Below are 17,941 nucleotides of genomic sequence, written 5' to 3' on the forward strand. Positions count from 1 at the left end.
AACACTTGCTCAGTTTATTACCTGCAGGATGAATGGATATGCATGGTTTTATTGTTAGTGATTATTAATGAAAATTTGGTTTATTTCAGTTTGGGAGATAAATTGAGCATATTGTGTTTCAGAAATGTCCAAGTTGTAGCTCTTCTTGGTAAAAGCCACAAGTCAAGTTGCCTGACCCGTTTACTACATACATACAGAGTTTTCTTCAGCATACTTACGGTGTTCTTTAAGTTGACTAGGTTGTATCTATTTATGTAGCTGTTTCCTTTTAATTTTTGGAAACCCAGATCATGCCTGTTGTTTTATTAATGTGCTTGGTGAATAAGCACAGTTGTTTCTGACATGTAAATTCAGTTGGCATGTAAATTATATATCAGTGGCTACTCCTTTTTTCTCCTGTTTGGGTTAAAATTGTTACGTTGTATGGAATCCAAAAGAATTTTTTTTTTTAATTCAAGCTCTTCGTTCATTCCAGAGGACAAATCTTTAGATTGCTTTACATGCTATGTGTGGTTTCTAAGCTGAGGTGGCTGCTCCCTCCCTTATGACTTCTGTTTTCAGGGTCTTGATGAAGAACAGAGTGTGCAGTTACTCCAGTGTTACCTTCAAGAGGATTACAGAGGTACTCGGGACTTACTAAAGGTCTGTAGCTGTATCCAACTCCCTTCTCCTGGCTTTATCCTTTTCTTTGTTGGTTTTAGATAATTTAGGGTTTTGGTACCAGTTCTCTGCAACAGATGGGTAATCATACAGCTGTTCTCAGGAAAGGCTTTGTAAGACTTAAAAAAAAAACACATCTGCTTAAGCTGAGGTCTGTCCTCAGACTTGGAGGGGTGGAGAGGTCAAAGATTGACATGTTAATCATAGAACCTCAGGATATCAGAGCTGAAAAGAACCTGAGACAACATCTTGCCTATCCAGCCCCTCATTTTACATTTGAGAAATTGAGACCAGAGGAGGGGAGCTGGGATTTAAGCACACAGTTGGATATATTTAGGCGAAAAATGTATCCAGAAATGAATGGGCAATCATAATCTTGAAGGGTACGGTGAAGATGTTTACCTTTTCTTCACTAATTGATTTTGCTTATAAGATGGCTTCTTGACTGTTCTCTTTTTCTTCAGACGGTACTGCAAGATGAGAGGCAGAGCCAGGCCTTAATCCTGAAGGTCAGTACTAGTCACCATTTCCATTCTTTGATGTAAAATTGGACAACAGCTTCTTGACCTTGTTCTCCTGAGCATTGCTGCCTTTGACTTTTTTGTTGAGTAAGAATTGAGGTCTTAATGAAGAAGCTTCTTATTAACTCATTTGTGAAACAAGAGGCTTTTATCTGCTGGACCCAACTGAAATCTTTTTTCAAAAGAGATTCTTCAGCAACTGGGGGTGAGAACTGGTTCATGGATATTTTTTCTCTAGGTCTAAATGCAATAGGATTAATTTGTATTTTTTATTTCTTTATCTCTCTCCAACCTTCGAAGTAACCTTCTCACTTAGGATCATGGAATTTGATCGTGTCGTATGAAGTAGTTTCCTGTTTGGTACTTAGTGAGAACTAAGTACATCAGTTGCAAGCAATTAGGACATATACTAGTGGCATTTTTGTATTTGCTTTCATATATTTAGGATATCAGTTTGTAGCACTGTGTGTTACTTCAATTCCCAACTGAGAAATCATGCTAGAAAACTTGTTTATATTATTAAATAATTCATTTTCTCTTGTAGTATTTTACTTGAATCCTAGTTCCTGAAGGTCTTTTGCTTTCTTGAGGCCAAACACTGTGTCTTCATTTCTATGATTGCTTATATAGATCAGACTTTTCCATCCACACCTTTAAGTGATCTCTTTATCAGTAAATTTAAAATTGAATATCTTCTGTGCAGAGGTAACTGATTTTGAATCTTTGGGTTCTTCCCAGATTGCAGATTATTACTATGAAGAAAGAACCTGTATTCTTCGTTGTGTCTTACACCTTCTCACTTATTTCCAAGATGAAAGACACCCCTATAGGGTAAGCCCATTTAGTCCTCTTGGTTCTCTTTACCCTGTAAATTTCAACCATTTTAAATAATTTATTTATATTTGTGTTCTTTTAAATATCTACCTTTTCTTTAGGTATAAGTTACTGTGTTTCGGATTTTTTTTTTAAGGTTGAATATGCAGACTGTGTTGATAAATTGGAGAAGGAGCTAGTTACAAAATATAGACAGCAGTTTGAAGAGCTTTATAAAACTGAAGCACCAACATGGGAGACACATGGAAACCTCATGGTATGTGGTTATTGGACCCTTCTGTAACTCAGAATTATATATCCTTACTCATAGAGCTACAGGTTAAATTATTCATTCACTTACTAACTTAAAACTTTTATATATAAATTATTATTCTTTAGAAAAGTTTTAACATGTCATATGGATCAAAACATTGACTTTAACTAATAGTACTTAATTTGGACCTTTCCCTTTGACTTTGTCTATCCAGTTAATTTACTTTTTGTTCTTACCTAATACGTTCTCAGTGATTAATGGAACTCTAAATCTAAGATTTTACCTTGTTTGTTATCATTATCTATTAAATGTGTGATACTAGTTTAATTGTTTTATATGAGTCTTAAACCAATCTGCATTTAGATTAGAGCATGACCTTTTTGTTTTGAAAATAATACATGTTTATTAAAACAATTCAAGAAAAATACAGACAGTAGCTATTTAAAATATTTAATAGAAGAAAAGGGCCCACTTACAACAGCATCAGAAACATAAATTTCTCAGGAATAAGCTTACGGCAATCCAAAATCTAAATGAAGGGAACTTTAAAATGCTAAAACTGTAAAAAGACGTCATAACCAAATGGAAAGACAAGCCACATTCTTGAATAGAGAGACTCAGTACCATAAAAGTGTCAGTACTTCTTATTTTAATCTATAAATCTAGTGTGACCCTAGAAAAAATACTAACAAGTATTTCTTTTGTCTTTTATTTTAGAAATAGACAAAACTGGTTTGAAGAAATAAATAAGAGTAGCCAGGAAGCTTTTGAAAAAGGAAAATTAGCTTTATTAATTGATAAGACTACAGTAATTTAAAGCATGGCATTGGTACATGAATAAACAGACTGATGAACAGCACAGAATAGGAAGTCTAGCTGCATACCAAATGCTGATCAGGAGTTAGTGTATGATAAAGATGGCATTTCGGGTCAGTGGGGAAATGTTGGGTTAGTCAGTTCATGGTGTTAGAACTACTGGGTAGCCATCTGGAGAAAAATCAAACTGTATCTCCATGTCATTCCTTCTACCAGAATAAAGTCAGAGAGAGATCAGTGATTTAAATTTAGAAGAGTCAACTATAAACATACTAGAAGAAAACTTGGGAGGTGATTTTATTTTTATTTTTTTCAGAGTGGAGAAGACTTTCAAAAAAAAATATTTTGCCATTTTACTTTTGTCTCCCTTTTTTTTTTCACTTTTTTTCTTGGTGAGGGTAGTAATTAGGTTTGTTTGTTTGTTAGTTTCTTTTTGATGGAGGTTCTGGGTATTGAACCCAGGACCTCATGCATGCTAAGCACATACTCTACCCCTGCACTATACCCTCTCCCCTGGAAAGACTTTAAAACTCTGAAGACATAAAAGGAAAAAAAATGATAAACCCAGCAACATCAAATCAAAAAGTTTTACAAGGCAAAAAACCAAAAATAGTGCTGTAAGCAAAGTAAAAAGACAAACTCATAGCCCAAAAGTTTCTTAAAATAGAAAGAGCTCCTATAAAGCAATAAACAAAACCCAACAGAAAAACAGGCAAATGGAATGAATATATTCACGTGACAACACTCTTACCCAAGGGATGTGATAATGGGCACATATTTTGCTGTATAAATTCATATTTTTAATGGAAAATATTATGATAGTATCTAAAAACTAAGAAGCACATATTTCTTGACCTAGTAATTCCACTTCAAGAGTTTATCCTACCTATAAATCCATTCATACTTACAAGAAGTGATTTGTGTAAATGACAAATCTGTAGCATCCCCCAGCTTTATTCAGGTATAATTTATATCCAGAGAAGTTCACTCATTTTAAATGTACAGCTTGAGTTTTGGCAGTTGTATGTAGTTATATGCTGCACGATCAAGATACAGAACACTTAACGTCTACCCAGAAAGTTTGTGGTCTGTGACCCCGGCCCCCAGCAACCACTAGTATTAGTGAATGAATGTATACGGCATATTACTGGAAGGAAAAACAAAAACCTTTAACAGTGGTTGCCTCTGGGAAGAGGTTTGGTTGACTGGGCAATAGGAGTTGTAGGGAGGGAGGCTTATTTTTTAACCTTATTTTTATATATGTATTGCCTAATCAAAATAAAAATTTAAATGTGTTTAAAAATCTGACTTTATTTTTCTCCCATTTTTCTTCATTGGTCTTGCAGACTGAGCGTCAGGTGTCTCGCTGGTTTGTTCAGTGCCTTCGGGAGCAGTCCATGCTGCTGGAAATTATTTTCCTTTATTATGCGTACTTTGAGATGGCACCTAGTGACTTATTGGTATTAACCAAGATGTTTAAAGAGCAAGGATTTGGTAGCAGGCAGACTAATAGGCACCTGGTGGATGAGACCATGGATCCTTTTGTGGATCGGATTGGGTAAGTCTGAACGAATTGAGGTCTTAGAACTTGTACAGAATTTACAGCATGGATACTGTGGTGGTCCTGTGAATGGGTGAGGGGAAGAGGGTAGGTGTACTTTTCATTTAGTAAGTGGGGAAATAAATGGATGTATTACCACGTTCCAGGTCATACAGGGAGTAAAGACTTGGATTTAGAGGGACACCTTCTCTCCAAATAAGTATTGCATTCTGTTCTTACTGTTTTCATCTAAGGGGTTCATCCTTTTGTTCTACAAAAAAATCTGTTGAGCAGCTATTGTAGACCAGGCACTGTGCAAATGTTAAGAAGACAGTGATAAATAAGGCAGGTGTGTTCCCTGCCCTCTTTGAGGTCATAGTTGGTAGACTTTGAATTTTATAGCAGTGAGTATATCCACATTTTGAGGCCTATTTCCTCTGTGAACGAAGATACACACTTGACCAATGAGACAGTTTATCTAGGTCAGATGTAATTGGTGTCTATAGAAACCTTTGGTACTAGATCTACCATTTGGTAGGCACAAGCTACAGAAGATTACCAAGCACTTAAATTATAGCTGGTCAAATCGAGATGTGCTGGAATTGTAAAAACGTACAAGGTTTAGAAGTCTTAGTATGAAAAAAGAATGTAAAATAACTCCGTGAATTTTTTGACACTAAAGTGTCTTACATGTCACCTTATTCCCCGTTGAGATTCAGAGTAGCATATGTGATACCATGGTGTTGTTTTTCTTTCTAGCTACTTTAGTGCCCTTATCCTGGTGGAAGGCATGGATATTGAGTCCTTGCATAAGTGTGCTTTGGATGACAGAAGAGAACTGCACCAGTTTGCGCAGGATGGGCTTATCTGTCAGGTGAACTTGGAACAGCCTCTTATCTTTTCAGGTGGTGATAGTTGAATCTGTGAAAATGAGGAGAGTCCCTCAGGGAGATAAGGACAAAAAAGGCCTCAGGACAGAACCTTGGGAGTTGTCTGTCTTTACAGAGCCTGTGAAAGAAGAGCAAAAGGGAAGAACATTAAGATGGGATGGTCAGAAAGAAAATGAGGAGAGATCCAGGAAAGTTCTAGAAGCATCAGGGGAAATTTTCGAGTCTCCATTTGAACATGTATTTTGTAATCTTAGATTAATACTATTTAAAATCAGAAGAAATAAATTGTGGGTTAAGGGAAGAATAATTGAAGAGTCCATTAATGAGGTGGCGGGGAGTTTGGAAAAGAGTAAAATGTCAGAGTGGGAGAGGGGGGCCACTGTGGGTGAATGGAAGACTTATTAAGCATGATGAGGGATCTTTTGGAAGGGTCATGACCCTTTCTGTTAAGTGACACAGATCTTTCCTCTTTTCATTAGGATATGGACCGTTTGATGTTGACCTTTGGGGACATTCCACATCATGCCCCAGTGCTTTTGGCCTGGGCTCTCCTCCGTCACACCCTGAATCCAGAAGAGACAAGCAGTGTTGTTCGGAAGATAGGGGGCACAGCCATCCAGCTGAACGTATTTCAGTACTTGACCCGATTACTCCGCTCACTGGCCAGTGGGGGAAATGATGTGAGGCTTGGGCTACTGGTGTTTGAGCATGAGAGTGGGCAAAGAGCAGGGCAGGAGCTCATTAATGAATCATGGTAATAGTAATAATAACTGTAAGTGATGTGGATAATGAAAATTTTTAAACTAACCTTTGTAGAGCATTTACTGTGACAGACGTTGTGCTTAGGACTTTGTGCAGTATGTTATTTGCAATGCTTCTGTGCACTAGGGATTATCATCCTGTTTTACACATTAGAAAATTGAGACTGAAGAAGATAGAATTTACCCACAGGAATAGTTATTAGCAGTTAGTGGTGGACACTGTTTGCACCTACCGTGTCTGACTCTGGCAGTGGCAGATACACCATGCCACTATGGTGTATCTCTTAGAAGATAGCTTTGGTCATACTGACTGGAGAAATCTTTTGCGGGTGGTGCTTATTCAACTGTAGCAGGATGAATTAGAAATTCTCTGGAGTGTTGTATTGGGGCTTAGTTTGAATGGCGCAGTTTAATCAGCTTGTTTTGACGTGCTGAAATGAAACCTCACTCAGCCAGCTTGTGGGCACTGGTTGATGTATATTGGTGACAGTTCAGGCAGCTGCATCATTCGTACCAGGATCGACTCTATCCTTTTCAGAGGCTGCATGTGGTTTTCTTCCCCATGAAAACTTTGATCATTTTGATGATGGTTCCCTTTTAATTTTTTTTCTTGACTATGTTGTAGTATTTGTGGGTCCTGCTTTCTCTTTTCTCCCTTTGTCTTCCTGATCTTGGGACTAAATTAGGAAAATTATGAAGACTCAGGTTCCCTTCCCATTTGTTTACTGAAACTATATTAATACGATGGAATCATGTAAAATCTAGAGAAGAGTGGTGTTACTCAGCATTACCCACTGACTCCTTTGTCGTTACAGTGTACCACCAGCACTGCGTGCATGTGTGTGTACGGACTCCTTTCTTTCGTTCTGACCTCGCTGGAGCTGCACACACTGGGCAATCAGCAGGTCAGTGTCTGGCTATCATTGAGACTGTCTACACTGCCTAGCTTTGCAACCATCTCCCTAAGATACTTCTTCAGAGCTGATGTAATACAGACCCATATACTTCAAGTATAATTTGTTTATTGCTGTTTTTCATTTGTTGTATTATAAAAATGATGCATAGGAATGATAAAAAAAAATAGTGCTAATAAAAAGAGAAAAGTGTAATCCCACTACACAGTGTATCCTCTGTTAACATTTTGATGTGTTCCCTTCCAAATATAAAAATATAATTCTCTAGAAATGGAATCACAATGTTTGGTAACTGTTTGGTAACATTTTTTAACTCTGTAGTGCATCTGTCCCAAACATCTGTGGGTGCTGATAAATATTCTGCAATATTTTTTAAATGAAATATTTCAAAGTTATACCAAAGGAGACAAAATTGTATAAGGAACCCTCATGATCCCATCACCAGTTTCCAGGTTATCAGCTCACAGCTGATCTTATTCATTTCTGCCCCTTCCTTCCTTGATTATTTTGAAGCAAATCCCAGACATCATTTAGTTAATATGAATATTTCAGTAAAGCTTCACAACCATTATCATATCTGAAAAAAAAAACATATCTTCAAATAATCAAGTTAGGGTACAGATTTCTAAACATCATAAATTTGTCATAAGTTTGTTTGTATCAGGATATGAACAAACAAGATCCACACATTATTGGTTGATAAGTCTGTCAGATTTCTTTTAGCCTATAGCTATGTTGTCCATGATGGTAGCCACAAGCCACATCATTGTTTAATCTATGAATTCTTTAGGGGTTACTAAGTGGCACTGTTCTAACTGTCTTTCCTCTTTTGTTTATTGGTTGGAACACTGCTATTAAAAAGATTTGTTTCGTAATATATACAAGTATCAAATCGTCTTGTGCCCTTGACTTAACTAATATAACATTACATGTCAGTTATGTCTCAATTAAAAAAAGAAATTTGCTCTCATTAACTGTTTAATACTCTGGTATAGAGTACTGTATATGCTTCTTTTCCTATATTTACCACTTTTCCCTAGCATCCTCCACCAAGTTGGCTAGTGAGGTTTTTAAAAATTTTTTACATAGCATTGTGAACTCATGGATTTAAACATATTAGCTGTGTTTTAATCCATTGCAGTTATTCTTATACTCGGATTGCCCCATCTTTGGCCAGTAAGAGCTTTTTGAGGTTACTTTCTGAATTGGTTTTACACTAACATATTTTGATAGCTCTATTGCTTTTTGATATGACAGAATCTTGCAGGATTATCTTAAAAGATTCTTGTCCCAGACTTAGGATCTGCCTTTTCTCCAAGGAGCCCTGGTTCCTTTCAGTGGGAAATGGCATTTGAGGAGTTCTTTATAAATAAGTCATTGTATTCATTTTTAATGATTAATGACTTATTTTAGAAATTAAAGAAATTGATGAAGTTGATGAAGATGGATATTTATCATTGGAGAGAAAAGAAATTGGTGTTAAGTGAAAGAATCAATTTCTAAAGCTTTAGGGGCACATAGAAGAAGCTTTGCATCCTTTGCCAAAATTCTGGTTGTATTTGGATCCTACTATACTCCTAGAGGACTGATATTAACATATTGGGGTTACAGGTGTCCTAGTACTTGGAATTAAAAAAAAAATCATTTCACATGCCCTCATTAATTCCCAGTGTGTGTGTGCCAAACTCTGTGCCAGGTGCTGAGGATGAAAACTTAAAAAGGCATTATTCTTGCCCTCTACAAGCACAGTTTAGCTGACCTAGTGCCTTGCATTTACAGGACATTTTAAAATTTGCAGTTCATTTCGCCATACGTTATCTCATTTAATCCTTACGACAACACTGTGAAGGAGATAGTGTTTTCACCATTTTACTGAAAAAAGATTTTGAAGTTCAGAAAGGTTAATTTGCCTAACATCAGACAACAGATTAAGATTACATCCCTTACTTTTTAATCCCAGAGTTTTCCTGACATACTAGATGAAGGTATTACTGATACTTCTTTTAACAGAATACAGTTAGGAAAAAAAAAAACGATTGGTTCAGCTAGGGAAAATAAGCCATTTTCTTCCCCCTCCCCCAACAGGATGTAATCGACACAGCATGTGAAGTCCTGGCAGACCCTTCTCTTCCAGAACTATTCTGGGGAACAGTAAGTATGTCAGAGGGAGTTCTGCTATGACATTCTATGTAGCAGAAGAGAACACTTACTTTGTGATGGGTCTTACACTAAGCTTTTAGATCTATTTTCTCATAGTATCTACACAGAGATCTGTGAATTGGATAGTATTGTTATCATAATCATTTTGCATGTGAGGAAAGGTGATGCTCAGAGATGTGAAGTGACTCAACTTGCCCAAGCTCATGACAGCTAGACAGATAAGATCAGGATCGAGTTCTGTCTGACATGAGTCTCGAGTCCACATTATTAACCAGTGTGTTATCTATCCTACCCACTAAGTCTTTTTACATCGAGAGTCTCAGGCACCAGTAGTGCTGTAACTCCTGAACGTACTCTTGGGGGATTGTGACTATGTCACGAATTTTCAGAGTATTGTGACAGGTTAGAGTCAGAATTTGGCTTTGCAGAGAGCAGTTTCTCACCAGGACTTAGTCTTAGCATTGATAACAGCCTCAAGCCTCTAGATCCAGCGGATGAATAAATCTGTTGTCCCTTGAACTGTGGCCTGATTGACTTGCTGGTATATTTTATCCTTTTTCCTGAGATACTATCCAGTCTTACAGAATCAGTGTTCCAGGAGAAGCTGGTGGGAAACGATAATCAGATTGAGGACGTGTTGCTCATGTGTGGTGTCTAGCTGTTGATGTATTGTGGGGTGCTTTTTGCATTAGTGGGCAGTGTGGTCTTCCTCTGGAGTGGGCAGCTGGGCAGAGGTCCCTGGAGGCAGCAGTCTCTCGTCAGGTCCTGACTCAGTTGTTGATAGTCTTTTTCAGTGGAAACATGGAAGTCTTAAATTACTAGAGGTGAATAATGTCTGCCTAAAGGAGAGGATTAATTTTATATTTTCTTACTCTTGCTGGACAGTTCAGAGATGTGTTAATTCGTGGGTGATGTGAAGGTCAGTAACTTCTTCCCTTCCACCATAGGAGCCAACCTCTGGTCTTGGAATCATTCTGGACAGTGTATGTGGAATGTTTCCCCATCTCCTCTCCCCACTCCTGCAATTGCTGCGAGCCCTTGTATCAGGGAAGTCTACTGCCAAGAAGGTAGGTGGTTCAGTTAGATGCTTAGATAAAGTGGGAGCTGTTTTTCAGGAACCCTTTTTGCTTTCCGCATTGAAATTCCACTAACATGGCAAGAATTAGTTTCAAGTTGAATGAAAAATCCCAAAGATAGTGCCTCGATTCTATAAAATTAAATAAAAATCTTTTTATTAAGTATCTATTGTAGGTATTATGAGAATAAGACAGAATGTTAAGTTCCTTAATATTTATTTGGAGGAAAATGAAAGATACAAGAAATAAGTAATAAGCCAGGTGATATATAATTAATGTCATTGGTAAAGATCATACTGTTCAAGAGAGGCAACTCTCTGTGGAGCGAGGAGGGCCTTGAGTTGGGTGTTAAAGAGCGGTGAGGATTTGACAAGGAGAGCAGAGGGAGTTCTAAGGAGAGTCACAGTTACGGGTTTGTCAGAAGTTTGAGAGTCAGCACATACACAGTTAGGCTAAAAGAGCAGAAAAGCAGGTAAGGGGTCTCTTAGAGGTCCCCTTGGTAAATGTGTGGCTGGGTTTTTTCTCTGCGTGTTGGCAGGTATATAGCTTCTTGGATAAGATGTCTTTCTACAATGAACTTTATAAGCACAAGCCCCATGATGTGATCTCCCATGAAGATGGAACTCTCTGGCGGAGGCAGACACCCAAGCTCCTTTACCCTCTCGGTAAGAGAGACAGACCCTGGTTCAGTAGCTTCTTTTCCACGGTCTCTATGCAGACCTCACTGCTGTTTGAATACACAAGGTGCCTTTAAAGCAGGTCCTTCTCCTCTCCACTCTGCTTGTTGATTTGTTAATAAATTATTAGTTACACAGTTTTTTGCATCATTAGACTGTTTTACTTCAAAAATAATGCACGGTCATTATAACAAGGGAAACAGTGCAGAGATACATTTCTTTTAAGTTAATCTCTCTTCAGACCTGCCTTCATCAGATAATCAATGTGAAGAGTTTAGTGTGTATCCTCTTACACATTTCTGTATTCTCTCACAAATTCATTCTGCAGTTTGATTTCATTACATGTGGATCTTACTCATTCTTTTTAGTAACTACATAATTATTCTTGATGTTCCATATTTTTTATCTTTCCCCTTCTAAAGGACGTTTAGGTTGTTAGGTTTTTGCCACTACAGACTATTCCGCACTGGGGACATACACTGGTACTTTTATTTTTGGTACATAGACTCCCCAAAGTGGAATTGTTGGGTACAAGGGTATGCACAATAAAAATTTTAAATGCATGTCTACTGACAGATGAAATGGATAAACAAAATGTGGTTTATATAGGTGAGACACTAAGTCTTCCTAAGAGCCAAAATGTGAAGTATTATTGAGTCCTAAAAAGAAAAGGAATTCTGACATACGCTGTAACATGGGTGAACCTTGAAGACATGATGCTAAATGAAATAAGTCACAAAAGGACAAATACTGTATGATTCCACTCATATTAAGTACTTTGAGTAGTCAGACTTACAGAGACAGAAAGTAGAACAGTGCTTGACAGGGGCCGAGGGATAGAGGAAGGGGAATTACTGGTTAATGGGTTCAGAATTTCAGTTTTGCAAGATGAAAACAGTTCTTTGGGTAGAAGGTAGTGATGGTTGCACAACAATGTGAATGTACTTAATGCCACTGGTCTGTACACTTAAAAATGGTTAAAATGGTAAATTTTATGTATATTTTACCACAATTAAAAAAAATAATAATTAAAAAGTCTTAAATGGATAGTGTCAAATTAAGTTCTAGAAAAAGCTTGATGCAATTTCATTTCCTACTGGCAGTGTGTAAGAGTGACCACTTCATTCTTGTAAGCTCATGTGTATTCCAGGTGCTCAAAGAGTAAAATGTGGAAGGTAGCCTTACTCTTCTAATGTTGACATCACTACTGACTTAACAGTGACCCAGGCACCTGTGGTCCCATAAGGTGGTCTTCCTGTCATCCAGTCATCACTGGGATGGAAAACCACTCTGTACTCCGCTGTTTTAGACACATGGGAAGACTCACTTCCCCTCTGACAAGAGAGAGTTTTGTTTTTGTTTTTGTCTTGCTTTTTAATGGAAAAAATCTGGGGAGGTAGGTTAGCTAAAAAAGAAAACAAAAAACTGTAGCTGTGTTGGATACTTTAGAGACTGCATCTCTGTGTGATTAAATATTGCTGCCTGTTATAGGAGTCAACCTCTTCCTATTGAGTCCTCAGATATTAGACTAATTTCTCTTTCTCTCTTCCTAAGGGGGTCAGACCAACCTTCGCATACCTCAGGGCACTGTGGGTCAAGTAATGCTGGACGACAGGGCTTACCTGGTACGCTGGGAATACTCCTATAGCAGCTGGACCCTTTTCACCTGTGAGATTGAAATGCTGCTTCATGTTGTTTCCACTGCAGGTGAGGTCAGCTTTGGGATACATCACTATGGGAAGAAATACGAACATGCTTAGAGGATTTGGAAAATAGAGAGTTTCAAGATGAAATTCAGAACCATCCAGCTTGTGATTAGTGTAATTTGTTTATCTGGGTCTCAGAGACTGTTCAGTGATCTTAAAAGAATTGTTTTCTTTGGGATCACAAGCTTGCTTTCCTTTCAGATGTGATTCAGCACTGCCAGCGGGTCAAACCCATTATTGATCTGGTCCATAAAGTTATCAGTACAGATCTGTCGATAGCAGACTGTCTCCTGCCCATCACGTCCCGCATCTACATGCTGCTGCAGCGGTCAGTATCTGGTCATGCACCTACTGGCTTGGAGTCTATACACGTTCCACTGTGGGAAGCCCTGGTGTGGTATCTATCCCCAGCTGAGGGTTTTCCTGTTTTTGCATTCCTGCTGCAAGGAGGGGCTTGGAAAGAAAGAACTGGAAAATATTTGTGATGGAACAAGTTGAATTATTCATTTTACTGAGTACACTGCACTGTTTTCCAACCAGATTAACGACCGTGATCTCCCCTCCTGTGGATGTCATTGCTTCTTGTGTCAATTGCTTGACTGTTTTGGCTGCCCGGAACCCAGCAAAGGTGAGGCCCCAAGTCTTCCTAACAGCCAAAAAGTGTCACACTTGATGTATACCTGGAGACACATGGACATATGACTCTTCTTCTCTCTGCTCAGGTCTGGACTGATCTTCGCCACACAGGCTTTTTACCTTTTGTGGCCCACCAGGTCTCCAGCATGAGTCAGATGATTAGGTGAGCCAGAGCGGGTGGGTAGAGGATATTGCCTGGGAGTGCCATTTATGTTTCATGTCTAAGCCAGCTTCATTAGTTTTAAAGATGCTTCTCTGTGCCTGTTTACTCTGCTCCTTGCCCGTCAGCCCACTCCTTGGAAGTGAGTGAGGACAAGGCAAAGGAGATGATGGGCACAGAGGCTTCTGTCCTCTTAGACCAGCACTGGTGGGTCACAGTCTTTAAAGCCTGAGAGAAAGAGAGGTATTTCTCAACCAGCAGTCACCTTAGGTCTGTGGGCATTAACTTTCCAGTCTAGGGAATCCAGAGATGTCTGGATCCAGAGACTTGGCTTCCCTTTTTTAAGCCACAGTCACTCTGTACTTTTCCTTGTTTCATGGCCAGTCAACTTGTCTGGTAGACCGGTTGTTAATACACAGGTTCCACTTTACTGCCTGAGCATTCTCTCCTTGCTTTGTCTTGCCTATAAGACAAGGATGTTTTCCTCGTGTTGATTTGATTTTTCACTTTTAACGTTGTTTATCAATAAGTAACATTCTTAATGCTTACCCTGGGTGTAAAATAGCCTAGATTTGATGAGTTCCTTTGAGAGCTGTCCTCTTTTATGCTGAAGCCATGTAGGTAATACCAGGAATGCTCTTTGATTACAGTTTCTTGAAACTGCCCCCTCCTTTATTCCCCCCTCTGCCTCTCTGTCTTTTCCCAGTGCGGAGGGGATGAATGCTGGAGGATATGGAAACCTCTTGATGAGTAGTGAACAGCCTCAGGGCGAGTATGGGGTCACTGTTGCCTTTCTGCGCTTGATCACCACTCTTGTCAAGGTAAAATCTGGTCAGATGGAAGCATCTGCAATAGTTTCCCTGCCCCAAGCTACTGTAGTCATTTAGTTTGCGGGCAGAACAGTTGTCCTGAAGTTATGGTGATAACGGTTTCTGTGTATTGAGTATTAACTCTATGCCAGATTCTGTAGTAGGTGCTTTGTCTGCATTAACTCATTTAACGCTCAGAGGCTGTATGGTGTAATGCAGTGACTGTCAAGCTATTTGGCTGTAGCCCAGGGTAATAGGTACATATTTTGTTGTGTCCCAGTATACACATGCGTTTGTATACTTCTGAAGCAAAGTTTCATAATACAACACTGCTCTTATTATGCAAGAAGCACTCTGATGTTTTCTAATAAGGTGATCCCACAGTCTGCTAATGGCTCATAGCTCTGTTTGACACATACTTGTGTAGCATGGATTTGGAGTCAGTTAGGTTTACATTTCCGGTTGACCACTTACTAGCTGTGTGACCTTAGGCAAGTATTGAATTTCTCAGACCCTTTCTAAACTGAGATGGTAGATGGTCTCTACTTCATGGACTTGTTGAAAGGGCCACACATGAAAAGCACTCAGCATTGTTCCTGCCTGCAAGAAGCAGTCAATGAATGCTGAAAAAGATAGAAGCAATCCTGTGTAGAAATAGGGATGTGGATATTGATGTTTAGATACAAATAAAGAATCCTCATTTTCAAAATAAGGAAGCTGATGTTAACAAGTAATACTAGCACAAAGATTTTGAGTATCACATCTCCTTTGTGGTATTCAAGTGATAGGACAGAGGTTAGTGGGATGGCTGGTGATCACAGCAGTGAAACTGGCATTCTCCATCAACAACAATTCTATATCCTTTATGTTTAAGATACTTCCCTTCTGCCCAGATTTGTCCTTCATCCCTCTCTGTCATGTAGGTGCCTTTTGTGACATTGTCACATTGTCTTTTTAGTCCGCTTCTCTGTGCTAAAGAAACCTACAACTTGGACTTAGTTGAACTAGAGTGTTCGGTGTTTCTTTTTTTTTCCACTGATGGCCAAGGTTTGCCTAGATTTTCTTTGGACTTATTGTTTTAGAGTTAAATCATCTCTAGAAATGAAATGATTTATCCTTAAGTGGCATGAGCCCTCACAGCATGGTTTTTTGTAGGGGCAACTTGGTAGTACGCAGAGCCAAGGACTGGTGCCCTGTGTCATGTTTGTGCTGAAGGAGATGCTTCCGAGCTACCACAAGTGGCGTTACAACTCCCATGGTGTGAGAGAACAGATTGGTAAGGAAAGCATGGATAGGGAAGGTGGGAGGAATCTCTGGCTCCCTGGATGTCTTTCTGGGATAAGGGTCATCATATAAAGCCATGTCATTCCTGTGTCTTTTCTGGAGTCCAGGTTGCCTGATCCTGGAGCTGATTCATGCAATACTGAACCTGTGCCATGAGACAGACCTGCACAGCAGGTATGAGGGGGTGATTGCTAGGGCTTGGTACTCTCAGTTGCTGTCACTGAACAAGGAAAGGCATGGGCTTCTGCTTTGCAGAGCCTGCTCATTCTTCCAGGGAACTCAGCTTGGCTGAGCCCAGAGCTCAGTGCTCTTGGTGTTCTGATTTGCTGTCCACCAGGCTGTTCGTTTCTCCTTTCTGCCTGTGAACAAAGAAGAGCAAATGAATTGGAAACAGGATTGTTCCCAATGAAATTAAACACACATGTTTTTAATGACCTTGACAAAAGTTATGCAGGTTCATAGGAAAATAGGGCAATATTGCCTATTTCCCAGAGATGACTATTAACAAGTTAGTGTGTATCTTCTAGATTTTCTCCTCTGCTTGTACTAACTTTTCTGTAACTTTATTTCCATGCCACTGCATAGAGATCTGTCTTGTTTTAATGGTTCTGTGCGTTCCACTGTGTGGATTAATTATGATTCATTTCAGTAAGCATATCCATTAATGGATGGGCATTTAAATTGTTTCTCAGGGTCTATTTAAGGAGAGGTCTCAGAGTCTATTTAAGGAAAGAAATCAGAGTGGCTTCCTCTGGCAAAGAGAGCTGATCTGTATCACTGATGTCCAGTTCGTTAGGTTTAGGTTTTTTTTAGCGGGGGGTAATTAGGTTTTTAAATTCCATCTATCTATCTATCTATCTATCTATCTATCTATCTATTTATTTAATGGTAGTACTGGGGATCAAACCCAGGACCTTGTGCATGCTAAGCACACACTCTGCCATTGAGCTATATCCTCTCCTCCACAACTGGTTAGGTTTGGACAATACCCTACCCTTCCAGTAATAAATTTGGCAACTCTCTAGTAACTCAGAGCACATCTGTTTTCCAGTCACACACCCAGTCTGCAGTCTCTCTGCATCTGCAGCCTGGCCTACACAGAAGCAGGACAGACAGTGATCAATATCATGGGCATTGGCGTGGACACCATTGACATGGTGATGGCTGCTCAGCCCCGCAGGTAGGCCTCCCTCTCCATCTCCCTTCGTTTGTCTTTATTGTGCCTACATGTTGTGAGAACTTCAGTGTAAGAAAGACAACCTTGTTCTTCCTAGGACGCAGCCTTTATGTAACCTAGTGGCTGCTGTGTAGACTGGCACGTAGCAAAGGGAGTTGATTGCTCCTCCTCTCTCCTAGTTTGGACTGGGGCCTCTAACAGAAGCTGTTGAACTCTGGGATTATTGTTGGAATCTAAATCATGAGAGTACAAATGTTGCAAATGAAGTCATGTTATCTGAATCAACTTTGGTTTCCATTTGGCACCCTAGTGATGGGGCAGAGGGCCAGGGGCAGGGCCAGCTGCTGATCAAGACAGTGAAACTGGCATTCTCCGTCACCAACAATGTTATTCGGCTGAAACCTCCTTCTAATGTGGTGTCCCCCTTGGAACAGGCTCTCACACAACATGGTATGTATTTTCTTCCAGTCAACATTTCTGCCCTTAAGTGTGTACTTCAGGCTGTATTTTTAGAGGTCAGTAGTGTTTTCTGATTTGCTCCTTGAGGAAATTTGGGAATGATCACCAGCTTTCTTCCTGGACTTAGAAATAAGAAGAGTGTATCATATTTATTTCCACCTTCTATTGGTGACAGAATAATGGTTAAGAACACGTGTTCAGAGTCAGACTGTGTAGGTTCAAATTCTGATTCCAACCAGCTTTGACCTTGGGCACATTATTAAACAACTCTCAGATTTCACATCTGTAATATGAGGGTAAGAGCAGTATCTACATTATAAGATTATAGTGAAGGTTAAATTAGTACCTGTAAAACCTGATACCTGTTGCCTATTTGGTATTGATTGTTATTACTCTTCGACCTTGAACTACTCATTTAATCTCTTTGGAACTCAGTTTCTTCATTTTCAAATAGGTGTTTGGATAATGACTAAGACCTTCTATAAGCTGTATCATTTTGGGATTTTTTTGATTTTTTGCATTTCAGTGAAATGCTTTGATGTGTTTTTCTAACCTATTTGTCAAAAGCCTATTTTCTTAAAAATACGTCTTTTTCTGCTCTTAATGAG

The 17,941-nt window shown here is 39.1% G+C and overlaps 1 protein-coding gene across 1 annotated transcript in view; it reads left to right on the top strand.

The window, feature by feature from the left end:
• NUP188 (nucleoporin 188) overlaps positions 1-17,941 on the top strand; it is a 42,497-nt gene that overhangs the window by 11,098 nt on the left and 13,458 nt on the right. Inside the window, exons 5-24 of the mRNA XM_031677639.2 lie at positions 562-642; positions 1,125-1,169; positions 1,920-2,012; positions 2,152-2,271; positions 4,431-4,642; positions 5,384-5,498; positions 5,994-6,194; positions 7,091-7,180; positions 9,275-9,340; positions 10,297-10,416; positions 10,964-11,090; positions 12,657-12,809; positions 13,010-13,136; positions 13,349-13,436; positions 13,531-13,607; positions 14,311-14,425; positions 15,569-15,689; positions 15,805-15,871; positions 16,749-16,877; positions 17,185-17,324. Of these exons, the coding sequence (XP_031533499.1) occupies positions 562-642; positions 1,125-1,169; positions 1,920-2,012; positions 2,152-2,271; positions 4,431-4,642; positions 5,384-5,498; positions 5,994-6,194; positions 7,091-7,180; positions 9,275-9,340; positions 10,297-10,416; positions 10,964-11,090; positions 12,657-12,809; positions 13,010-13,136; positions 13,349-13,436; positions 13,531-13,607; positions 14,311-14,425; positions 15,569-15,689; positions 15,805-15,871; positions 16,749-16,877; positions 17,185-17,324 (2,287 nt within the window). The remainder of the gene's footprint in view (positions 1-561; positions 643-1,124; positions 1,170-1,919; positions 2,013-2,151; positions 2,272-4,430; positions 4,643-5,383; positions 5,499-5,993; positions 6,195-7,090; positions 7,181-9,274; positions 9,341-10,296; positions 10,417-10,963; positions 11,091-12,656; positions 12,810-13,009; positions 13,137-13,348; positions 13,437-13,530; positions 13,608-14,310; positions 14,426-15,568; positions 15,690-15,804; positions 15,872-16,748; positions 16,878-17,184; positions 17,325-17,941) is intronic.

Source organism: Vicugna pacos, chromosome 4, assembly GCF_048564905.1.
Source record: "Vicugna pacos chromosome 4, VicPac4, whole genome shotgun sequence".
Taxonomy (NCBI): domain Eukaryota; kingdom Metazoa; phylum Chordata; class Mammalia; order Artiodactyla; family Camelidae; genus Vicugna; species Vicugna pacos.